The 27,331-nt window shown below is 34.6% G+C and overlaps 1 protein-coding gene across 1 annotated transcript; it reads left to right on the top strand.

Moving 5' to 3' along the window:
- The first annotated feature begins 2,869 nt into the window (after positions 1–2,869).
- On the top strand, positions 2,870–27,107 carry LOC117930762. The gene is made up of 14 exons (XM_034851463.1): positions 2,870–3,379; positions 9,021–9,095; positions 9,189–9,296; positions 17,463–17,495; positions 17,600–17,689; positions 20,358–20,483; positions 21,256–21,399; positions 21,545–21,964; positions 22,148–22,282; positions 23,573–23,794; positions 23,991–24,263; positions 24,788–24,916; positions 26,010–26,309; positions 26,705–27,107. Exons 1-14 carry the CDS (start codon positions 3,194–3,196, stop codon positions 26,912–26,914), a joined length of 2,451 nt encoding a protein of 816 aa, XP_034707354.1. The 5' UTR covers positions 2,870–3,193; the 3' UTR covers positions 26,915–27,107.
- The last annotated feature ends 224 nt before the right edge of the window (positions 27,108–27,331 follow it).

Here is a 27,331-nt window from a genome sequence, read left to right as displayed (position 1 = left end):
AGAGAATATTTGAGTTTGGAAAAGAAGGGCACATATAAGGATTCTTGGTAAGAGTATTGACAACCTTATGTCATGATTCACCATAGGTCATGTCCAGTATGTATCACATATACTGGTGCAGTCACCATAAGAATCTCATTTTGACAACAAAGACAAGTCATCCATTTAATTACGAGGTACTGCATTATAGTTTTTACTGGATTGTCCAAATTCATGAATTAACTATGGACAACTTATTTACTTACAAGGAACTCATGACTTGTGTCATCTATGCAACTCCTAATGCACTCAAATTATATACAATGTAAGATATATGAGTTGAATGGTCAAATCAATGTCAATGTTTAAAAAGGATAGTTAAGGGATAGTTAAGTTTAACTTTGTTACATTTTGACTTGCTTTTAAGGGCTTAATCCTAACAATGTGATGGACCAATCATTGTATCTTCTAGGTTAATGAAATGTGTAACTTGTGGTTGTCTAAAATCAATTTGTTTACATAATGAGATGAATGCAATATAAGCTAAAATTCTATAAACATGTGACTTTGTAATCAATCTACTCATAATTAATGTTCTTGTCCTGCTAGAGAATCAAATGATAGGAGGACTTGGTGTACTTCATGAGCATCGTAATGTACTATTATTTTCTTATTTGCTAATATTGACCTTAATCATTTTAAATTATACGTAGTTCATATTAAATGTCATATTTGTTATATTTGTTTACATAAGTAGAAATTGTTGTTATCAATCTAGGTTCATATGCATATACCGGATAACTTGTAAAAAAATATATTTTTCATTTTCTAAGGGAAATGCTATTGAAAATTTTAAAATTTTTATTAGGTAATCCATGTTTGTTATAAAGAGGTGTTAATCCATGATATATTTGCATATATCAGGTAACTTGTAAAAAATTGAATTTCTTTTCTAAGGGAGATGCTGCTAAAATTTTTAAAATTCTTATTAGGTAATCCATGTCTATTACAATTTGTTGTCAATCCATGTCTATTTACATATATCAAGCAAAATTAGTTATGTAATTTTCCATATGCAGGCATGGGCATTCAACCATTACTTGCTTGTCTTAACATAAGGATATATCTATTCTCACCCTTTTGTATCAACACCAATTATCCACCATTGTTATATCCTTAACTAAGATTTGAATGTATCCGATGTTATGACAACTTTACACAGATGACATACTAGCATTGTTTTTCGATATTTATTTAGTTGATCAGGACATTTGGCAGATAGTGTCCCTATAATTATATTTTTTTATATTATTGAGTGGCATTGTCCTAAGCATGCGTTACAATAGTTTGGACTCATGTAGGGTATTCCCTTAATATCCTTCATAGATAGTGATCTCCACTCCACAAACTAACATGGTCAAGCCTAACATGATTTGACACAACATCATGAGTACTATTTGGCATTATAGGATGATAGGAAGGAGCACATTGTCATTGATAAGCATGTAGTGCCTCAAATGGACTACCATGCTCCATACATGGCATGTTATCATAATGTTACACATTGTTTTATTACACCTATGTATGATGTTAGACCTATGCAATACCAGACTACTGCCTTGTTTACCCACTTATTAGTTTGTACTTTCTTTAAATATTATGCATATTTACATATTGCGTTTATTATTTATTTTTCTAAGTAATTAAATATCATTTTATGTGGCAGATTGAGACTATGACATCAATTGTATCTCAACCAGGTTGCACTTGTGATGTTGATATTCTTTGCATGTCGACTTATGTGTATTATTTAAGAGGACTATCACCCTTACATCTACAAGACGTTAAGAGACACTTGGAATGGGAGGTAAATATATCAGTCATCGTCCTATCTCCTCTTTAAACCTAACATTAGTATAACCCTCTACCTCTTTAAACCCACCATCAATACAATCCCCTACCTTTATAGATCCACATCAGTACAATCCACCATCTCTTTAGATTCATGATCAATATAATCCTCCACCTCTTTAGACCTACCATCAATACAACCTCTCACCCATTGTCATTACATCCTACTGTTTCTTCAAACCCACCTTTAGTACCTAGTATATCAATCCAGTTTCGTTAAACCTTAATGCTTCCTTAGCTACCCCAATAAGACCTCAATACAAATGCCTACACCATATATCCTAGCATAATAGCTATCCATATCATCAACCTTTACCCTAGTTAAGAGTAATATATCAACTCTTATACTTTTGCATGAGACATCTATATTTGTACTTTTACCTACAAAAACCACTAAATCTACTCAATTGGATATAACCCCACACATTCCAAGGGGTAGGCTTGGTCCATATCAACCTAGATTACTATGTTTATTAGAGATAGAAGTCACATGTAGATTTAATAACTGCTACAATTAGAGAGAGACAACCAAAGAGGAAGATACCAATTAGATATAGGCTATTCCTGTGAGGACATATGAAATTATGTACTTTTTTATCACACTATATGAATATTTAATGGGTGTTTTTTATGATTTTGATAAAGCTTATAAAAATTATATTTTGCAATAGACTTCTTAAAATTAATTTCATTCACTAGAAAACTTAATTTAATACTATTTCAGCCAAATTAAAAAAAAAAATAGTAAAGTAACTCTTGTGGGGTGGCAAAAGGGCTACTTTCAACATAAGTTTGTATTTGTGCCCGGAGTTGTTTTTATTTATTTTTTAAATCTTTTTATTTCTTTTCCTTGGGAATATTTTGGCCCGACACTCCATTTATTCGGTTTAAGCTTATTTTGTCCCTTTTGTCCAAAAACCCCAAAATAAGATGTCTGTTTATTTCCCGGGAAAAAGTTCTCCTGCAAAACAAACACACGTAGAAGACAGAAGTGAAGAAGAGAGGAACAGGCCTGGTCTCACCATGTACGGACAATCTGCCGCCCTAATTCCTCCTCTTGGTGTCAACGAGTCTGTCCTACTTGTCTCATCCCATGCCCTCTTCCTTCCCCTACCTTTCGGGACGCTGTCGTTTTGTATTCACTCTGCTTTCTCTTTCGTCTCGACTTCTTCATTTGGATCATTCCCAACTCAGTTCCTTCAACAACTCTGGAACACCTTCATTTTCTTGGTGTTTTGAAGCCAATAATAGTAGCATTTGTCAACTTGCTGAGAAACTTTAACTGTGTTGTGTTCTTTCTACAATGGCGGGAAAATTGGGGGCTAATCGACGTAAAGAGAGTGTAGAGCTTTTGACTCATTTGATGATGAACAAGTCTCCATTTTCCTTTACGATTCCCTTTTTGCTGTTTGTTTGGGCTATAGAAAAATGGGTCTTGCCACTTTCCAATTGGGTTCCACTACTTGCTGCTGTATGGGCAACTATTCAGGTGTGTTTCTTCGGAATAACATTTGTATAATTATTGTTTTAACGAAGTGGGTGCAGTTTTTATCCCTTTACTTTTCAGTATTAGGTGATTCATTTTTTCTTCTTTGTGAAAAACGCATGTGGGTATTTCACATGCAATCTGGAGTCTGAAATTTTGGTTTCATTGGTGGTGTTATACTAGTTCTGCTAAACGTTCTTTCAATGGTAATTGGAAAATTTAGATTTCTGTAATGTGGTTTATATTATTGAAAACAAATGGACTGCCTTTTTCATGGTGAGTATTTCCAATTTCTTTTGTCCTTCACCTTATACTTGAAAGTTATGCATGTTGAAAATTTTGTTCCCTTAAGCTACCTTCTCAAGCACTGAAAATACACCATTCATAGGGCCACCCAAACAAGAAATACACGAAGTGTATGACACTCTTATTCACAAAGATATTTGATCGGTCAACTAGAAAAAAAGGTGTGGAAAGACAGAAATATGCAGTTAGCTTCAATTCACTTGGCTCACAGTTCAAATTGGCTGAAGGGATCATGAAATTTTTATGATTAAACTGCACTATCTTTCTTTCCTTTCTGAAATTCCAGCATCAATATTCATCAGCACCAATATGTATAAGAAATGTTATTGTGCTTATGGAAGTCAATATTTATATGGTAAGCCAACTAAAATAGAAAAAGTAATACATAGAGTTACAAGGCCCAGAAAAGTGTTCACAAAGCTATTAGCTTAACAACGTGGATGATCATCATGATCATGCTCTTAGATATGTGCATATAGTTATCCAAGATGTTAAGTCTTTAACAAGTTTTAAAGTCCTTGTTTGTACTTTTGTTGAGAAGGGATTCGAAAGTAGGCTAGCCTCTTGCAAAAGACAACATCTGTCTAAAGATGGCATGGCTTACTCTCTTGAAGAGCACTTTGTCTAGCTTACATTGTTTGTGTCTATCTTTGTGGTTCCTAGGAAGGAGAGGAGAAAACTGAAAAGGTTTCAAAGGGATTTTTGTTTTTGGGTTTTATTTATTTAGTTTTGGTGGTGGGGGGTTGGGGGTTGGGGGTGGGGGGGGTATGTTGACAATTTGTTTGGAAATTTTTTCTGGGGATTTAGGCATCAATGGCAAATCAGTTAGACTGCTTCATGCCCCGATTTGTTTTGGGTGATACAACCAATCTATTGTCCATTTTAGGAGATGCAGTCTGGTTCCACTACAAATGAGGCTGTAGACTCAGAAGTGAAAACTGGATGTGGACTGATGTAGGATAACCCTAGGATGGTTGCCTACAATCAAATAGGTGGGCTGGGATTTTTTTCTTTTAGGGTTTAAGGAGAGGAACAAAGGATAAAGTTTATTGTAGCAAAATAAAATAAAATAAAATGGAGAGAAGATAAGTAGAAGAAAAGTTAGAAACCTTAGAGTCTCATTAAAGCCTTCTAGGAATCTCACCTAGAAGAAAATTAAAAGTTTCACCATTGAAAATTGTATAGTATGCAAGAAAACATAATATTATTAATCATTAATCAATTACTTTGGTTTACATCAATTAGTCTTATTTATAAGCTTTTCTAAGAAATTCGAAGTTTATTACGATTCTAGTAACCTATTATGATTGTAATTTTAATTATCCCATAACTTAATTAGCTATTCCTAATTTTACTCCAATAAATATTAACCCTAATTTAATTCCAACTAAAACTAATGCCCATCCTCATCAATTCCCCCTAACTTCAAAAAAACTTGACATTAAGTTTTAGTGATTTTCCACGATCAATTGAAATCTTGAGCAATGTCTTTCACCCTTTTTTTCTTTTTCAACTCTACACCATGGTAAGATAGGATCTCAAGATCTCTGAAACTTCTTCAATTTCATGCAAGACAAGTAGAAATTTTGAAAGACTGTCCAATATTGTGAAACAAATTGATAGTTCTTAAGATAATTGTGTGTCATCAACAAGCTTGTGGTAAGTTATATGTCACACATAGGAGGAAGTTGATTAGGTAATTTTACAATCCACAAGTCAAAAAAGTTATAAAGGATATTACATACTTCTGCTAGATATTCCTTATCTTGCTCTTTAAATTCATCCATTTCCTAGGCCATTAGAGCAAAAATAATTTTAGTTTCCATGTTCTCCTCTTGAAATTGACACATGGTACATAGTAAGCACCTTTTTTAGTTGTCTCCTTTGACTTTTTAATTAGTAAGACTTCTTTCATTGGACGAAGGATCTTCTTACTCCCATCGTGTAAAAAAGTATGTGTATTTTCATAACCGTCATGTTGAACCCTTCTATCAAAAAGCCAAAGTCTTCTAAGCAAAATATGACTTACTTTTATTGGTAAGATCTCACACCATACAAACTCTTCAAAGTCCTTACTAAAAAGGGATGTGACCAAGTAACGAAAACTTGCTAGAATAGAGGTGTTGTTAACCCATGCTACTCGGAATGGATTTGGATGTTTCTATGTTTTAAGGTTTAGCTTCTCAAAAGCTCTTACGAAACTATGTTCAAGTTGATACCTCCATTAATGATCATGGTATATAACCTGCCTTAGCAAGAGAAACATGTATGGAAAATGCTAGTTTGTTATCAATCTTCTTCTTTTTTCACTTTAGGACAACTAACAAAGGTCGCACTACGAGACTATGGCCTTCCATCATACCATCATATTAATCACATTCTTCACTAAGTTCATCTTTATTGCGGGTCTCTTCTTCCTTTGGATAACTCTCTAATTCAAATTCTAGTTTTTCAACACAAAAGTGTAAACCTTTGCTTGGGCACATAACAATATAATGACTATGCCCACCACACTTAAAGCATAAAAGAGTCATGCCTACCTTTTTATCTCCAATACTCATTGAAGTTTTACCCTTATTAGCATCTCTATTAGGCACATTCGAAGTTTGTTGATTGTTGCTCTTCACCATTCACATGGTTAGAAGTTTAGAAGTTTGTTGTGCTTAATGGTTTGCTTGTTGTCTAGTTGTAGAAAGTGTTTCCAATTTGTGAACTTAGAGGTTAAGAAGCCTGAAACTTGAGTGCTTCTTCTATTTTAAGGGCTAGTTGATAAACATCATCCATAGTATAAGTGTGTGCAGCTATCATCTCAAGCTGAATCTCCATTTGAAGTCCAACTTTATAATGGGCTGCAAGTTGGGCATCACTTTCCTGCACTTGATTCCGAATGCTCAACTCATGGACTTCTTCCATATATTCTTCAACTAACTTAATACCTTGTTTAAGGGAAAACAATTTTGAGTACATGAGTTGTTCATAGTCAATTCGGAGAAAGTGTTTCTTCATCTTCAACTTCATCTTGTCCCGTGTGTCTATGGGTGATTATCCAATTTTATAAAGCTAATTCTCAATATTATGCCACCATAGACGTGCTGCTCCTTTCAACTTTGCATTTACAAAACGAGCTTTTCTACTTTAGAGCATAGCATACCAATCAAAGTGATCTTCTATCAATATAATTCAATCAAGAAAAGTTGTTAGGTTTAATTTTCCATAAAATTCAGCAACTTCAAGGCATACTTTTTTTGTCACATCATCATCTTACTCAAAGATTTTACCTCTTCTTTGATTTCCCATCATAAACTTGCGTTGTACGTCACATGGTCTATGAGGCGATTGTCTGAATTGATGGCTTGTAATCCCATCTTCAATTGAGTGTTTTTCTTGACTATTTTCTAATAACTCCATGATGTCATCAAGTTTGCTATTTAGTTGGATTATAGCATCTTGATGGGATTGTTGTGTGGCAGAAATTTCATTTAAGCATGTTGTAATAGCATCTTGATTGTTAAAAGTACTTTTTGAATCATGCTTGCATGAGTTGCTTCACTCCTCAATTGCATATGCCTTCAATCCAAAAACTTTTGCTCTAATACCAAAGTAATGTAGGACAACCCTAGGATGGTTGCCTACAATCAAATAGGTGAGCTAGGGTTTTTATCTTTTAGGATTTAAGGAGAGGAGCATAGGATAAAGTTTATCGTAGCAAAATAAAATAAAATAGAGAAAAAGAAGATAAGAAGCAAAAGAGATAGAAACCTTGAGTCTCACTAAGGCCATCTAGGCGTCTCACCTAGAAGAAAATCAATGAAGTCTCACAATTGAAAATTGTAAAGTATGCAAGAAAATTTAATATTATTAATCATCAATTAATTACTTTTGTTTATATCAATTAGCCTTATTTATAAGTTTTCCTAAGAAATCCAAGGTCTATTAAAATTCTAATAATATATTATGACTCTAATTCTAATTCTCTTATAACTTAATTTGTTACTCCTAATTTTACTCCAATAAATACTAATCCTAATTTAATTCCAACTAAAACTAATGCCCATCCTCATCATGGACCCTACCAAAGATAGAGGAGAAGTCTTGTTCTCTAAGGGACCTCAAGAAAGAAAAGGCATGGGAGCACTCTCTACTATCTTAGCTTGGCTAATTTCTTTCCTGCAGAAACCTATTCCTTTCATATGACAGTGAGATACTTTTCACGCAAGCATGGTGTCACTTGTATTAATGGGACAAACTAACTTTCTAATTTAAGTTTTAACTGAAACGAACTTGGTTGGTTTTGAGATTCTCAGTTTCATTCAAAAACAAATATTCTTATTTGGTGTTTTCTTATTTCTTTCTTTTTTTATTCTCAAGTTATATATTTGTAACTACAGTTCGGGAAACAACCTGCTACATGCAAATAGCTACAACCTATAAAAGTCAAGTTCTTGTTAGATATTTTTTAAGCAAGGCTTAACTTTTTCTTGCAATTGAAGCATTTTTCAATTTATTACAAGCTTATATATCTCATAAAAACAATCCAAACAAACTATTTCACTGTCAATCATTTGTTTTGTTAGCATGCTAAAAAATTGTTGGCCTATTTTCCACTCCTCACAACTTAAATTTTTAGGTTAACTGGTTGTTTAACATGATGTCTAAGTTCTTATTCTTAGGTTTTAGCATATTTGTTCAAATCCATCAAATCTTTAGGGGTCATGATACTCAAGTCCATTTCAGGATGTAAAGAGTTGTGAGTTATGCCATGTTTGTTTCAATATCAGTTGTGATAGTGTTGAGTTTGCTAAAACTAAACTTTTGTGGTCCAAAATATTGGTTTGGAAGTGAACCCAAGTTTGGCAAAAAAAAAAGAAGAAAAAAGAAAAAAAAAGGAAGAAGAAGTAAAGGGAGGCAGAAAAAAGAAACGGCTCTTGTTTTACTAGACAAGGTAGACATTTTAATCAATATGAGTGGGGTAAGAATAACAAGGGAAGGAAACAAATTGGAAAACCACTTGGTCTCATCTAAGTCCTTGCAAACAGTAATTAGTTCTATATTTTTAGTAAAGAAATATAATCATCTAATTTGATAATTAATGTAAAATGAAGTTCAAAAGATTGAAGAACAATAAACGATCCCTTCACATTAACTGGGGGCTGGGGGTGGTGTTAGGGGTGTGTGTGGGGTCCATTTATGCTTTCTTTAAAGGTATGGGGCTTATCTTCTTTCTTTCACAAGAAAATTTCATTTTTAACTTTTAACTCTTTAAAGTTTGGTAAGCAAGAGACTGAAATTAGAAAGTTGCACAGTATAAATATGAAATGTTAATTTCTCGTATCTACAGTATGGAAGGTATCAGCAGATGTCCCTTGTAGAAGATGTGAATAAGAAGTGGAAACAAGTAGTCTTGAGCACATCGGTACCATTTCTTTCTCCTAAAATACTAGGTCTTATGTGCATCCTATCAAATATTTAGTTGAGGTGCTTTCTCATCCTATCGCTTATATTACAGCCAATGACGCCATTAGAGCACTGTGAGTGGCTGAAAAAACTGTTGATTGAAGTTTGGCCCAATTACATGAACCCAAAATTTTCTAGAAGGTTTGCAGCAATTGTTGAGGTGAGAATGATGTGTATTTCATTAATTTTTTTATTTCCTTATATTATTGACCACTAAATATCAAAGACTTCGGCTTGCCATCTATTCTGATTGTGAAGAGGGTAATTTTAATATATTAAACACCCTCAGTCCTCATTGTTCATTAAGGTTTTTTCCTGTCTTGCTTAATTTTAATTCTCTCTCTTGCTTTGTACACCTCAGGTGCACGTGCTCACATATGGCCTTTTTCTCTATGAAATTGTTCCGATTAACAAATATTACATGCACATTATGCATTTAATTATCAAGCTGATTTCTTTTATGGCTACATCCATAAATTGAGCTTATTTCCTAACCAGCTGCAGCAACTTGTTTATAGGAAGACCATCCAGCATAAAATCAATTGGAAAATCAATAGATTTTAAACTGGGAAGAAATTATTTCAAATCAAAACCATTGAGACACTTTTGAGTTATTGCTCTCATACTATTAAGATGGTGGAATGACAATAGGAAAGGAAAAATGAAAGAGGAAAAGAATGCATTCATGAAATGTTGGTGATGGCATCAGTTCAGGACAAGATCAGAGAAAGTCAACTAAGATAGTTTAACCATGTGCAATGAAAATGAATTAATATGATAGAATGGATGAGTGATTTGGTCAAACATTAGAAGAAAGGGAAAAAAAAAAAAAAAAAAGAAAAGAAAAGCATGTGAGTTGAGGTAGTAAGAAAAGACATGGTTACTAAGGATTGATGGTGGATATACTTAAAGTTGAAAGGTGACAAGGGATTCATGTGGCCGAATCCAAGTGGTTGTAACTAAAACCTTTTCAAAACAAGTTTTAGATATAATAGGATAACTAAGGATTCATATAGCCAATGGGATTAAAGCTTTGTCAAGTTGATTCGAGTTGGAGAGTAGTTGTTTCCAAAGTCAAACCAAGGTAGAAGATAGCATTGATAATTGACTGGGGAACATGCATAACATGAAGTATAAATCCAGGTTGTGTCCTGATTATAACTGATAGAAGTGAACTAAGTTTTGATTACTTATACACCCAGAATTCATTGTAAGCATTGTTACATCAAGGACACGTGTTGGAAAATTCCTGGGAAACCAGCAAATTGGAAGTTATCACGTCCTCAAAATGATAGAGAAAGTCGAGGATACCATGTCACCTTTGAGGACAACCTAGCACCACCTAATTCTAGTCCCTTCGGCAAAGAGCGATTGGAACTATTACAATAAATGTTCAACCAATCCCAACAAGGGGCAAATTCCTCCAATTCTATCATTGCGTCTAGATCCTTAGCTCGAAAGGGTAATTTTCTTACTACCCTGAAAGTAAAAAGGGAAAATTTGAGTCTTTGGATTGTCGACTAAGGAGCTTTTGATCACATAACTGGAGATGCCACAATTTTTCAAAATTATACACCTTGTTTCAAGGATTATATGGTTCATATAGCTGATGGTTCTCTCTCAAAGGTGGTTGGTACAGGTTTTGTTGTCATCTCTAAGGATAGGGTTCTTAACTTTGTTCTTTTGGTTCCTAACTTGGATTGCAATCTGTTGTCCATTAGTAGACTCACTCAAGAAAAGAACTATGTTACTAAATTTTTCCCAAACCATTATGTTTTCTAGGATTTGAATTCGGGGAAGATGATTAGCAATGCTAAGGTATGTTTGGGACTCTATATCTTCAAAGTGACTGATTATATTGAAAGATAACCTCAACAGACAGTTGGTGAAAAATAGTCTCTTTCTGTCTTTAGTTCTAATAAAAATAGTGATTTTATGTTGTGACACTATCATTTAGGACATCTTAGTTTCTTGTATCTTAAAAAACTTTTTCCATCATTATTTACTAGAAGTTCGGATGGTTTTCAGTGTGAAATTTGTCAATTATCCAAGCATGTTCACAAGCCCTATTCAATTCAACCATACACACCATCTCATTCTTTTCCATGATACATAGTGATGTTTGGGGGTCATCTAAGATAAAGAACATAACAAGGACTAGATGGTTTGTGTCCTTTGTGGATGATCATACTAAAATTTCTTGGATACTCATGATGAAAGAAAAATTAGAAGTGGGTCAAATTTTTAAAAATTGTATAACATAATCTAGATCCAGTTCCATGCCAAAATACTAGTGTTGAAAACTGACAATGCAAGAGATTATTTCAATTCTATCTTAGGGGAATTCTTATTAAAATAAGGTATAATTCATCAAAGTTTTTGCATTGATACTCCTCAACAAAATGGGATAGCTAAGAGAAATAATAAACACTTTAGAAGTTGCAAGGGCCCTTATGCTCTCCTCCCATGTCCCAAAGAATTTATGGGGAGAAGTTGTACTTAATGCAGCCTATCTCATCAGTAGAATGTCTTCCTATGTCTTGAGTTTCCAAACACTGTGCAAAGTCTTTCTCAAATCATACCCTAGGACTCAGCTCATTTCCTCCATTTCACCGAAGGTATTTGGTTGTTTAGCCTTTGTTCACATTCCCTAACAACATCAAAGTAAGTTTGATCCCAAGGCCATTAAATGTATTTTTGTGGGATACTTTCTAAACCAAAAAATCTATAAGTGTTACTCTTCTGTCACAAAAAAGTTTTACACCTCCATGGATGTGACATTCTTTGAAAATCAGTCCTATTACTCCAAAACCCAATATTCAGGGGGAGAATAGAATTCAAGAATACCAGTTTTGGTAAACGGAAACCATGACCGAACCTCAAACACTTGAGTTTATTATTGTTCACAACTCTAATCCTTTCTCTCCTACTCCAAGTCTCTTGCTCCAAACTATTGATTCTATAGACATTGAGCCAAGTACTCCTTTTCACTCAAACCAATCCCAGTCTGTCAATGATAGTGAGTTCATTGTCTACTCATGGAAAAGAAGAAGTCTAAAAATGATATAAAGCAGCAAACATATCCTGAGTTAATACGTGAAATTGAACCAAATTCAATCCCAAAAGAGACACACTCAAGTAACATTGATTCTAATCCTATCAAGTTAGAAAATGATGAGCTCAATTTGCCCATTGCTAAAAGGAAAGGAGTAAGATATTGGACAAATCATCCAATTTATAACTTCATCTCCTATAAGAGTTTGTCACTAGGTTATCAAGCTTTTGTTACTAGTCTTACAGATATTCAGATTGCTAACAATATTGAAGAAACCATACAAATACCTGAATGAAAGACAACCATTCAGGAAGAGATCTGAGCTCTTGAAAAGAATGGGATATGGGAACTTACTGAACTTCCAAAAGGAAAGAATCTAGTTGGGAGTAAGTGGATCTTCACAGTCAAATACAAAGCAAATGGGAGTCTTGACAGGTATAAAACTTGACTAGTTGCTAAGAGATTTACATAGTCTTATGGAATTTACTACCAAGAAACCTTTACTCCAGTTGTCAAATTGAACATAATTCATGTTTTGTTGTTGTTAGCTGTTAACCGAGATTGGCCCCTTCATCAACTAGACATCAAGAATGCCTTCCTCAATGGTGACTTAGAAGAAGAAGCGTATATGAAAATTCCTTCAAGTCTTGAGACTGAGACAAATATTAACGAAGTCTGCAGACTAAAAAAATCCCTTTATGGTCTCAAACAATTTCCTCAATCTTGGTTTGATTGTTTCACCAAGGCCGTAAAAAGGTTTGGTTACTCTCCATGTCAATTTGACCACACTTTATTTGTAAAACACATTGCTGAGGGAGGAATTGCCATTATCATTGTTTATGTGGATGACATAAACCTAATTGGAGATCATGATGAAGAAATAGGACTATCAAGAGTTTTCTCGCCTATGAGTTTGAAATTAAAGACTTAGGGAATCTTAAATATTTTCTTGGGATGGAAATTGCTAGATCAAAAATGGGAATTGCACTCTCTCAATGTATATCCTAGACTTGCTAAAGAAGACTGGGATGCTTGGTAGTGAAGTTGCAAACACACCTATGGACTACACTACTAAACTAGGAACAATCAGAGGAAGTGCTCCAGTGGATAAAGGGAGATATCAAAGACTTATGGGGAAACTCATCTATCTCTCTCACACCAAACTAAACATTGCTTTTTCAATCAACGTGGTTAGCCAATTCATGAACAATCCAACTGAGGAACATATGAAAGTTATGTATCGTATTCTAAGATATTTCAAAATGACTCTAGGAAAGGGACTCTATTTCACAAGAACATAGAAGAGAAACATTGAAATTTTTTCAGATGCAGACTGGGCTGACTCCATAATTGACTAAAGATCAATCTCATGATATTGCACCTATATATGGGGGAATCTGGTTACTTGGTGAAGCAAGAAACAATTTGTTGTAACTCGGAGCAGCGCAGAAGCAAAATTTAGAGCTATGACACATGAAATTTGTGAATGAATGTTGTTAAAGAGACTCCTAAATGAGCTAAAAATTCCAGTAGAAGATTCTATAAAGATGTTTCATGACAATCAAGTTGCCATAAGTATCGCTAAGAACCCAGTTCATCATGATCGGACAAAGTATATGGAAATAGATCGTCATTTTCTTAAGGAGAGGATAGAAGAAGGGACGATTACATTGGTTTACACTCTAACAACTCTCTAGACAGTAGACGTTCTTACTAAAACGCTTTCTAGAACCAACTTTAAAGACTTGAGATCCAAGCTAGGAATGATCAACATTTTCAACCTAGCTTAAGGGGGAGTGTGGAAAACCCAGAAGGAACAGCTGTATATACAGCTGTACCGCATACAATTGTTTCCTATGCTAATTTTATTTCCTGATTTTGTGAGAGACTTTCTCCTAAAATCAAGGATTAGATTCCTTTTTTCTATAAATATTGATGCAAGAATCAATTTGAAATAAAGAGAAAAATAATATAAGGTACTTTTTTTTTCTCCTCAAATTTCTTCATGTTTTCATTGATTCAAGGTGCAGCAAAGCCAAATCCATGCAATCTAGATAAGGGCTTTTCCTGATTCTGAATCATCCTGTTCAGAATGTAGCAACATGATTGAGCAGTGGGGGTAAGAATGTTAAGATAAATCAGTTGCAAGATTATAAGGGGTAGAAGTAGAAATAAACATGGAAAAGATAATTATTATGTTGAACCAAATGAGTACTGCACTTGTGGAGTGCCATTTCTGGAATATCTGGACCAGAACATTGAACATCTAGAGCTATAATTATGAGGGAAATCCTCTTGTGCAGATGCAAGGTTCTACCAGAACAATGGGAAGGCTGCAAAAGACATGGACATGCATTGTGGGAAAACATTTTAACTTTATGATCATTGTTGAGTTATCAACTTTTCCTAAAGCTTAAATTATTATGATTTAGGCCAACAAGGTATATTTTGTCTTAACAACCCCACCCTCTCTCCTGCCACCCCCAATTGATGGCTTGTGTCTGGGTGTGTTTTAATGAGTACTAAAACACATACACCTGGATAATTTTTTCTTATTTTTTAAAAAAATTTGAAGGTTTTTATTTTCATTTTTTCCCTCTTTTTCTTCTTATGAAATTGAAGGAACGCAGAAGAGAATTTCCATGGCTTGAATAATGACTAGATACAAATCAATTGTGGAATGGAATAAATCATCAACCCAAATCATTATATAGTTGATTCAGTTTATACAAAAATCAGTAAAATCACACATGAAAATGTAATCTCTCACAATTTCCCCAGTCTCCCCCCTTTGCAAGAGAAAGTTAGAAATGATTAGAGAAAATTTTATTGTTGCTTTCTTTTGCTTCTTTTTCTTTTTTTACTTTTAGAATCTGGGTTTGATCGAAAATATTCTCTCTTTCTGTCAACAATTATTAAACAACATCCCACCTCCCATTCTCTTAAACAACTTTGCTTAGACAATACTAAGTGATTAGTGAATTTGATAGGTGTATATATTGCCTTTTTTGTCAGGTAAAGTTATTATTTGTAGGAACAGGGTCTCTCAATTGGTCGGATCTATGTGACTAACATAAGAGGAAAATCAGTGTTAGGTTCCCTCTAATTGTACTCCATTCTTGGGATGTGCAACCCAGTTTAGTCTATTCCACTGGTCAACTTAGAGTCAAAACCCTAAGTTAGAACTGTGCATTTGTTCCCAGCTTACAAGCTCATGGAGACAACCCTACACTGTTCTTCCACACAAACAGCAGGGTGATCTGTTGACCAAATATGAAAAGTTTTAAGTAAAACTTGCAAAAATGTGATCTGCTTTTCTTCTCCACATTTGATGCATTTATTCTTTAATAGCCTTGCTTTTTTGAGCTAACAGATTGACTTATGAGAATTTTCTTCTTGACCGCTGATCCTATCAGGTTTAGTTACCTGATTGGACAGTGTTGTAAGATGAGGAATGGACTCACTAACTGAATCACTGAATGGGCAACCCAATGCCTTTATTGGTCTGGGTAATCTATTGAATTTGATAAAAGTCACACTCATGGTGACACTTGACCCTGGCTGGGGCTTATGCAGTCCAGTTAAACAGTGAATTTTGAAGCAAAGTGAGTGTGTTAAGCTTCCCTTTCATTTATTTAAAAATCACAAAATAGATGTAACTCAGGAAACATGGACTCATGACCTAAAGCATGAACCTTTGCATGGAAATTTTCCCTGCAACTACTCTGCATGCTTTTTCTTGAACTTCTTTCTATATTAATTCTTTTCCATAGACTTGAAAGTGACATCCAATTCAATATTTTAACATAAGCATAAATATGTAAATAGAACTTATGCTATTGTTATAAAATAACTGAATACAGATTTTTACATCAATGTGTAGAAACGCAAGTTACTTTATAGATATGCATATCTAAGTCAATTCAAACAAACTAAAGCATGAACACTAATTACTTTATACATATGCATGCATATCTAAGTATAAAGCATGTTTTTATATTATTTATTAATACTGCATTTCTTTTGATAAATTTATTTACTTGTGCAAAAAGTATTTATCATGTTTATGCGCAAACCTTTAGCTGGAAATTTCATGGTACCAAAATTTTGGAATTTTTTAGTACCTGAAACAAAATGTAACAATATCAACCTTTGTTGATTCTTTAGTAAATTTTTTTTTTTTAATATAATTATTGATTTCAAGTATAATTTATTATAATGTTACAGTTTGACTGTGTTACCTGCTGGTTGCACCAGTGTATGCTGACCTGGCCCTATAATATTGGATTGATCTCCAGTCTTTGAGTGATAAATATGCTGTTGGTTTCTGCTTTATGGTGCTTTCTCACAGGTAAAGAAATTGCAGCTGGATAAATATAGGGCAGTAAGAAAAGATTTGACAAAGAAACTTCCTGTAAACCGTACTAACCAAAAATGCTTGTACTTGTACTCTATCCTATTTAAGTTATAACTTGGGAAACCAGCATTTCCATTGAACATGCCACATGCCAGCTCTTGTGGTTTCTTTGGACGATCAATAACTGATTACTTTCTCCCTTTCAGTTGATAACTGTGTTTGCCCATGGTCATATGGTGTAATGAGAACTGAGTAGCCATGCTTTTTCTTTTTCTTTTTTTCTTTTCCTTTTTCTATCCTTTTTAACATTCAATTCCTCCCTTTCAGCTGATAACTGTGTTTGCCCAAGGTCATATGGTGTAATGAGAACTGAGCAGCCATGCTTTTCTTTTTTTCTTTTCCTTTTTCTATCATTTTTTACATTCAATTCCATATGTTTACAGTTTTCTTTGCAACAAAATAATGGGTTGAAGGTAAACTTTCATGGATTCTTTTGAAAATTCACATTGTAAGGGCGTGAGATCTCTTGTCAAAACTCAAAGTTAGAACCCTGGTTGCTCCCATTTTTCATGGAAACAACTTCCATCAGAAGAACAAATCATTGCTTTGGTTATACAGCTGAAAATTGTATAACTTTAGATATTTTAATGTGTAAAAAACCTCATTTCAAATTTGTGAGCAACCAAAGAAAATGATTTTTGAAGTTCACTCTCTTGCCTCTTGCCCTTGCTTAACAAGGATGTTGCCAAATGATTAACATCTATCATTGAATTATTAGCAAAAAACAACTTGAATTTAAAGCATTATTACATATGCAATTTTTATTGGATTTAGATGTATTATTTAGGAGCATCTTTCTGTAGCACACTGTATAATTCTACCCTCTTTGCTTACACTAATCCTTGCATTTGCAGAAACGTGTTAAACATCGAAAATCACGGCTTATAGTGAGTATTTCTTTGTCTATTTTATGCAAATTGAAGATCCTTCAACATTGATTATGAGCAATATAATTCATATTCACCTGAGAAAAATGAATTGCTTGTTGTAGGAAAGAGTTGAACTAAAAGAGTTCTCACTAGGTTCATGCCCACCAAATCTGGGACTGAATGGGACTCATTGGTCAACTTCAGGTGATCAGGTTTGTTTCTGGTTAATCTATGTCCAAGTGTGATATAGTGAGAGCCATTGTTGTTCTTGTAGATTATTTTGAAAAATTCTGGTTGGTGCAGTGATGTGTAAAGGTTGATGCTTATTTAGCATGCATTTTATTCTTTGAGTATGTAGAAAATTGTGTAGGTACAAAACTATAATGGCATATGTTCTCTTTGTTGGAGCTTGATATATATTCTCAACCCAAAACCTAAAAACTAAGGGTTTTAGGAAAATTGGTTGTCCAACATTGTATTAGAACCTTATTTAGCAGGACATGAGTTTGAACCTCACTGTATTGTTTATTTTCCCCCAATTTATTAAATCCACGTCTGAGCCCAAAGGAGGCTGTTGGACTTGTCTGTCTTTCCACATGGGGCATGAGATCACACCATACCCACACATGGTGTTAGAACACAATATAATAGCTTATAGTTATGAACTAAATATTTTGGTCCAAGGTGCTAGATTGTTTTTGCTTTATTCTTATAAACCATCCATATATGTAGCATGCTAGTGATATAAATCACATTGGTTGTATATGGAAACATTTGAGCATTTATAAGATCAGCGATACAGTGTTTTGATTCCAATAGTGTGAATTAGTTCATGGATAAAGAGAGTAGAATTGGTTAAGTGGAATAGAATGTTGTCTGATCAACCTATACATATCACATCAAAGGGGAATGTTACAAAACAATAGCAACAGCTGCACTTTATACTATAACATGCTGGGTAATGGAGGAATGACAAATAGATCAAATGGCAAGCTGAAATGCGAATGTTGAGATGGATGAATGCAAGAGAAGGAGAACATAATTATAATTAAATGCATTCTTAAGAAGTTAGGGCCTTACAGAAAACTTCATACTGTTGTTTTTAAAAGCTTGAGCAAGTTAAAGAGGGTATGTTTCTTCCCCGCAATGATCAACTGTCCTGGACTCCCTTAAGTTTATCCGTTAAATATCAAGTTGAAACTACCAAGAGGAACAAGAAACCAAAGACATAATTTCTTCTTTTCTTTGATCACAAGCTAGAAGCTTTCCAGTCCATATGGATGCAACTAAGCAGAATTCATAGGAATTCCTTTGTGACAAGCACTGAAAAAGAGCTTCTCAAGCAGACTTCTATTACATAACTCTTCATGGATTGGTTCTAATGCATTATTAAGTTCCACTCTAACTATAACACCAAATCATAGAATCTCTACTAATATCCTTAGGGGCTGTCCAAAGAAAAAGAATACTCTAATTGAGGACAATCCTAGAAGAAGTTGAAAGGATGGCAATTGGTCTGGGTGATACAAACCCTAGATTGTAATTTTGTTCAATGAAGAAAAGGAAGAGGAGAAACAGTAAATGTGATAGAACTTAACTAATAAAAGCAAATTTTCAAAAGTACCTCCTTGGCATAAGATTATAATTGTACCCTTCTTGTCAATGATGGGTTGGTCATGTCTATTGAAGAACAATGACCACCAGTAAGGGGTTATAGGATTCGAGTTGAAGGCACTAGAAAGGCCAAAGCATTTAAAGGGAAAAAAGGAAAGCAGACTGAGGCCATGAGACAAGACAGGTCGGCCTATGATTGGAGAGATGATAACCTACAGTGGAGTAGAATGGAAAAGAATATATGTACCCTGCCAACCTCTTACCATTGGAATAAAGCTTTGTTTAGTTTGAGTTATAATTGGGGAAGAAACTGAGGTGTTGAACTGTAGTTGGTAATGAAATATTTAATTCATGGAAAGGAACATAGTTTTGATATAGAGACATTATTCTATGTCCAAGTGGTTGGTATAATTCCTTGTAAATGATGTTTTGTGATGTTGATGGAACAGCATATATCATTCATTTTAATTCAAAGTGAGAGCATCCTACAATTATTCTAATTCAAACAAAAAGTGAATTCTCAGGTACCAAGATTATGGATTCTTTGCAGAGCAAGCAGTATGAAGGAGAATTTTTTGAATGAAACTGTGACTATTATAGTATAGTAGGAAATCAAAGTGCATTTACTTTGTTTTTCATTCAAAATCTTCAGAGTGGATAACAAAGAAACATAATAAATTAGTTTGAGGAGACATCCAATTGAAAATTCTAAAGGAAGATGCAATAAACAAAGTGTTTACTCTTTCTTGTTTGTTACTAACAAAAAGAAATTTGGGTTAATATGAGGTGAATTTGTGTCATGTTATGAGATTGCACATTTTATTTATATGAAATTGTGGATATTGGTCCTGAAACCTGGAGTCCTGATGAGACTAAAAATGCTTTGATTCTTCGTACAATGCATTTCCTGCACAGCTGTAGTGACAGGATCCAAGTGACCTTGACCATCATACCATGTTGTGGAAAGATGCCTGTTCTTCACATTTGTTCCTCAACCGTAAGAAAATTGATCTTCTTGTGAAATGAGTCACTGTCTGGGAGGATTCTCTATCAGATTAACCATCTAGACTGGCCTCAACAGCTCCTTCACTGGCAAAATCTTTTCAGAAAAGGACACTGAACCAATTCAGAAAGCCTTTTCCAATGACTTTTGACTATTGAAGCTATTTCTGTTGTTGTGAATTTATTATATGCTGTGACAATTTTTCTTCGTTGTGTTTTTACAATTTTAACATTATCAGTAAGCACCTCTTGCTTGTTTTACAGAAAATCATGCATATCAGTTTTGACTGGAACACAAATGAAGTGAGTATCTTGTTGCTTGCTAAGTTGGCAAAACCACTTGTTGGGACCGCACGGATTGTCATAAACAGCCTCCACATCAAGGGAGATGTATGCTAATACCTTTTCTCATTAATGCTTATTCCTTTTTATATTAAATTTTTTTTTATGTAAATTAAAGGCAATCATCATTCTGGTATGCCTGCTCTTGTGTGGAAGTTTTTCTTGTATAATTTTTAAAATCTTTTAGTTCTGAAAAGTTTATCCTCACCCTTTGGCTACTATTCTTCCATCATTTGTAGTGACTTCAATTCTAAATATTTCATGAGATCTTTGGTCTTTTTTTGCCACTGCCATTTCTTTGATTTGTCTGGGATTCTTCCAGTTCTGACCAAGTGGAGGACTGATTCCAGATATGAAATCCAGCTCTCTTCACCCTCCTAGTGAATTAAAAGCTTTAGCACAGCTACCACTATCTTTATTTAAAACAAAAGAAACTACAAGATACAAGAATTCCCTCTAGCCATAATCCTTGTAGTTTTCCTAAATACATAAAAAGAAAATTTTCCATCCTTGTAGTTTTCCTAAATAGCTCTCTTTCGGTTCACTTAAGTTATATACACACCAGAGTCTTTCCATTTTCATTACTGTTAATGTAATAAGGATACTGAAAAGTACTCGATACTCATTGTGATAGTAAGTACTGTAAATTTAAAGTTTTATGCTCCAATTTCAGAAGTTTCCTGTTTCAGATTTTAGCCATTTGTTAAGTTCAGAATTATGCTGTTTGTTATGCATGCTTTACCATATCATATTTTTCTAGCAATGCTTATGTGCTATCTTTGCAAGTTTAATTGATGTTTCCTGATACTGTCCTACACAGCTTGTATTGATGCCAGTTCTGAATGGAAAAGTGATTTTTTATGCATTTGAAACAACTCCTGAGGTGAGGATTGGAGTTGCATTTGGAAGAGGTGGAAAACAGACTCTATCTGCAACAGAACTGCCTGGCGTTTCATCCTGGCTGGTTCAACTCTCTGCTAATTTCTCGAGTTTGTGAAATATGACATTTTCTTCCGCTTGAAATGCCCTGTTTACTTGCAATACAGCTTAATTTCTTCCACCAAACATTCAATTTTGTATTTCCATGATGTATTTTCTTGCTTAATCAGGTTAAGCTTTTCACTGATACATTAGATAAGACAATGGTTGAGCCACGCCGCCAATGTTACTCTCTGCCATCAGTTAATTTGAGGAAAAAAGCTGTTGGAGGGATACTTTTTGTCACAGTCATTTCAGCAAGTATATTGACTGGGAGTAACATGAAAGGAAGCTCTTCTGGGAGACAAGGAAGCTCTCTCATGGATGCTACTTTGGAAGAGAATAATGAGAACAAAGTTCTGCAAACATTTATAGAAGTTGAACTTGGAGAGTTAACCAGGAGAACGTATGCAAGTCCAGGTTCAAGCCCTAGGTGGGACACGACATTTAATATGGTTTTGCATGGAGATACAGGGAATCTTAAATTTCATCTTTACAAAAGCTCTCCTATTTGTGTGAAGTATGACTTCCTCACAAGTTCGGAAATTAAGGTACCCAAAGGAAATGTTCAAGTGCTTTTCTGGAGGCCACTAATTTTAGCTTGACTTATTATGTCTATGTTATCGCTTGTTAATTTTAAACTGAGGGTGGCTTCCATGAAAATGTCATCATGTCTAATTGTGGTATTCTATCTGTCCATATTGACCAAATGAAAATTTTCTGTAATGTGCTAGCTGAAATATGTTGATGATGACTCCACGATATTTTGGGCGGTAGGACATGGATCCAGTGTACTTGTTAAGCATGCTGAGAGGATTGGTGAAGAAGTGGAGATGGTTGTTCCATTTGAAGGTTTCAACTTTGGAGAGGTAGGGTTTTCCAAATCCCTCTGTAATGGTCTATTTTGTTGTGTGGTTTGAGAGTTCTCCATGAACTTGAATGGTGGAAGAGCAGTCATGTTCCCAAATCGGTATAGGTAAGAAATTATATATATATCTCTGCATAATTTACAATGTAGTATTGTATGATTCCACTGCTTTGTTCCCTTGGGTCATGGATAGTATCAAGAGGGTACATCATGGTACAGGATTGCCGTAAGTTTAAACAGAAAATATACTGAAATATTTTATCTATTGAATCAGGTGATATGATCATGCATCATAATTATGTCTTAAAATCTCATTTAATATTGGGGCAATTTAAAAATCTCTGCACTTTAAAATTTTGATATTTGATTTCCTGTAAAAAAAGATGTACTGATTTCTGCTATTACACTAAAAATTAGAACAATTTTCAGCCATGTAAAACATTATTTATGATAATTTTACTCTCCAACTTCACCCAGCATAGCTATGTCAATACAAAATGAGTGTAGGTGTGGGATCCTTGTTAGGTACTCCTATTTTGGTTTGAATATTTATTTTATTTTATTTTTTATTTTCAACTTTCTTGGAAAATAATTACAGTGAAAAAGGAGAGTTTGTTTGAGAAGTGAACTTTTGAAAAATAAATAGGGATAAAAAAGAAGAATAGGGATAAAAATGAAAAGATGGGGAATTCTTATTAAAGACATGGACTCTTTTGATCTTGGCTCTTTTCTGAGTGACTCTTACTGGCTCTTAGTTTAAGACTAAAGCCCACATCTCCTCTATACTTTAAATTAATTTTTACTATATCCAAATGTGCATGCCCGTTATTGAGATTCTTTTCAGCTGAGTCCTCATATCCTGAACCTCGTAGGTTTGAAGGATCTTACACCTAGATACATACTCCTACCCAACACCTGCACCCAGAACTTCACCGCTATTATCAAATGCTTAAAGAAGAAAATTAAAATTTAAGATTTCATTTCAACCTATATCTGAAATAAAATTGATGCCAAAATGTTCAAATCATAGTGGAAATTCGAATTTTTGGAGAAGACATCAAGAGATTGCCATCCAGAGTAAACCAGTTCTACAATTTAACATATTATTAAGAAAGCCAATTCTTGTTTTCTTTTCTCATGTGTGTCTTGGAAAAGAGAAAACACACAGACATCAACTTATTGTACATTACCACCTCCTATAGTTGTTGATGCAACCATTTTAGTAAATGCTATGTTCTTTTAATGCATACTATATTTTCCTGATCTACTCACAGGTCTCTCTTTCACACAGTTAAGAGTGAAGCTGGTCTTGAAAGAATGGCAGTTTTCTGATGGTTCATGTAAATCAAACAACTCCATGTGCATTGCATCTAAACAATCTCTAATTGGTTCACCAAACTTCCAGTCAAGAACGGGTAGGAAAGTTACCATAACTGTTATGGAAGGAAAGGATCTAAGTGAGAAGGATAAATTTGGAAAGTGTGATTCATATGTGAAACTGCAATATGGAAGGGTTAGTAATTTTCCTTTTTCATTTCTTTTATTGCTCAATTTTTTCTTTTCAGGGAAACTTTATTCATCAAGTAAATACATGAATAAGATTCTCAACTGTTCAGTTGATTATAGAGCAGTTGGATGTATTCATCTACTTGTTGGATCAATGTGTGTTGGAGGTCTTGGTGAGTTAATAATACTGAAACCACTTTCAGGTCCTTTATAGAACAAGTATGATCCCTCATGTATTGAATCCTGTCTGGGGTCAGAAGTTTGAATTCGATGAGCTAGAAGGTGGTGAATATCTCAAGTTAAGATGTTATTGTGAATACAACTTTGGTGATGACAACATTGGAAGTGCACGGGTGAACTTGGAAGGACTGATAGAAGGCTCAACAAGGGATGTTTGGATCCCTCTTGAAGAAGTGGAATCAGGAGAATTAAGGCTTCAAATAGCTGTCAGAAATGATGACTCCCAAGTATCAATGGTAGCTTTTATTCTTTCAATGTAATTTATGCAGTAGCTTGCGCTCAGGAGGAGCATAAGCGCACGTGATCCCTTGAGCTGATATGCAATACGAAAATAAGTTTTCCATTAGGCAAACACAACAACTTTGCAATTTTTTGCCTCCCCTCAAATAAATATCTCGTCTTTGACCCCTTTAGCCTGCATTTCTGGCTCTGCCACTGCCCTTCATGCCTTCGTGCGTGTTGGTTATCACATGTGAATATTGGCATTTTTCTGATCTATCACCTCACCATCTTCTAACAAAAATATTAAAATGAAACACCAAATATGTATAGATGAACAGCTGTCCTCCAATCAATTCGATATTTGGCACGAGTGAAAAGCATGGAACATAAACACTAAGTGTACCCAGTGTTGGATCAAATTGCACCAGGCTTAAACCAGTGTTACCTTTACTTCACCCATAACATCTTTTCAGTCTCTTGTTTTAGATTTCCTTGTCATGTTAATACTAATGGATACACATTTCTGCTGGGTGCATAGGTGGGAACAGAAAATGGTTCGATCAAGCTAGTTATCATTGAAGGAAAAGACCTTATTGCAGCTGATATCAGAGGAACAAGCAATCCATATGTGAAGGTACTTTATGGGAAATTGAAGAAAAAAACAAAGGTGAGCAACTTGTCATTTTGGCAGTTGGGCTATTTCAGATTTGTAATTGTCAATATGTTCCTGTGTCTGCCAGCCATGGCATAGCGTGCATAGGTATGCCCATGTTTCACCCAAAAAAAAAAAAAAACGAAAATAAACCTGGCGATTTACCAAAATGCTCCTTAAATTTTTTTCTGAAATTATGGAAATATCCTCTTCTATGATTTGCTACCCTATGAGTGAGATCAGTTTGGTGGTTGAGTGATTGTAGAGACATGTACTGATTTTGTAAAATAAAACTTTTGAGGGAAACCAGAGGATTCGTTTCACTTATTTAGTCAATCAGAGAAAAACCTCAGAAATATCAGCTACGGCTATCTTCCAGACTTAGGTTGAAATCTACAGATGAGATAACACTGGCTTCACTTGCCAACCCTATGCACTAGGATTTTGAGTGTGTTAGTGTATCAGTGTTTTGCCTCTCTTTTTTAATATTTTTTTTATTTTTCTTTTTTGAAACCAAGGAAAAATGTATTAGAAAGGAAAAAAGCCTATCATAAGCAAGCCGTGTATCATCACCTATTACAATGTGTGTAAGCTTAGAGGGGAACTCAATAGTAACAAGAGTGCTTTAGACAATTAAGCCACAGCCAAATCACTCTCCCCTTAAACAAAAGCAAAAGAAACCTCTAGAAACAGCTGCACGAGAGGAAATCCCATTTGGGTGCTCTAATCTCCTCCTTGGCCAATTCAACGTCTCATTTAAATGGGGCTCATAGCAATCTGAATCTGAGGATGCTGTTACTTGAATGAGGGTTTCAAACTTTGTGCCTGTTAACTTGACAATTATAGGTGGAGATAATATATATGTATATTTATATAGAATAACTGGATGCTCATCCATGGCAGTCTTTCTTATCACCTCCCCTGTACGGTTTGTCCATGTCTTCCCTGGTTGTTATTGATTAACTGATAGAGAATTAAGACAGAAGTTGATAATGTTTTTCTCTGATAAAATGAATCCTGAAGCTAAACTGGAGACTAGAATCATTATTTGATTTGTGGAATTAGAACTTAAACCATGCATCACTTTCTTTCTGTGCCTACTTTGCAGGTTATATACAAAACACTGAATCCTTACTGGAACCAGGCTTTTGAATTTCCTGACAATTCTAGTCCTTTGGTGTTGCATGTGAAAGATCACAATGCTCTTTTGCCCACATTGAGTATAGGAAATTGTGTTGTAGAATACCAAGGATTGATGCCAAACCAGACTGCTGATAAGTGGATACCCCTTCAAGGAGTAAAAAGAGGAGAAATTCATATTCAAATAACAAGAGTTCCAGAACTACAGAAGAAATCAAGTCTGGATCCCAAGAATTCATCAATTAAAGGAAACCAGATTTATAGTCAGGTGAGAGTTTTCCTTGGATCACACTAACAAACTGATCTTTTGAATGATGTCCTTAAAAATAAACTTGGTGTTTGTTGAGTGCCCATACACATTTCTCACAATCTATATCCATAACTTTCATGTTTTGCTGCTATTCACTATTGCCTCAACCAATTTGTAACCTTTGTATGATTGTTGATACTGATAATTTATTCCTTGTTTGAGTACCCTGTAAATAGGAATGCATGGTTACTCTAAATGCAAGTTTGGCATTTAGTTGTGGAGGGGAACCTTCAGTTTTATTCCACATCTAGTTTTTGTGTTTTGTTAAGGCTAAGACTGCTATATATTACTATCATGGACCTAAGCATTGTACCATATATCTGACAAATTTTCTTGAAACTGAGGATAATCAGATTAGACAAACAATGGCCAAAGTCCGCGCCTCAATCAGCGATGGTGATGTTGAAGGGGTCTCCCTCGCTCTGAGTGAGATAAAAAGCCTTGAAGAGGTTCAGGATGAGTATATCTTACAGCTTGAGACAGAGAACATGCTATTGCAGAACAAAACAGGTGAACTCAGTCAAGAAATGTTTGCATCTTCACAAGCACCAAGCAACAATTGAGACCCAATTTCCAATTTCCAATTTCCATATCTTTTTTCTTTCACATGTATCCCATAACACATTTTTCAAATGCAGCTGCGTCCATGGTGATAACTATTAAGACATAATATGCTTCCAATACTTGAATCTCAACAACTGGTTGATTCTATAGTTACCCTGATCAGGAATAAAAGATACTCAGAGAATTTGGTCATTTTTTGACTCAGTATTATAAAGCTTAAAATTAAGGAGCTCTACTGGAACATACAGCCACTTTTCCCTCTCTTTTTCATAAGATTTGTACCTTCCCACAAGGCTTGGTAAGATGGCTTAACCATGGGTCAGGGGCCTAGATTTTAACCATCTTTAAGACAGACCGTCACAGGAAAAGTGATGGTGGTTGAACCCTAAGCTTTGCCCATTGGCAGGGCTTCCCTC

Source organism: Vitis riparia, chromosome 14 (genome assembly GCF_004353265.1).
Source record: "Vitis riparia cultivar Riparia Gloire de Montpellier isolate 1030 chromosome 14, EGFV_Vit.rip_1.0, whole genome shotgun sequence".
NCBI lineage: Eukaryota > Viridiplantae > Streptophyta > Magnoliopsida > Vitales > Vitaceae > Vitis > Vitis riparia.
This window is presented reverse-complemented; position numbering and strand designations above follow the sequence as displayed.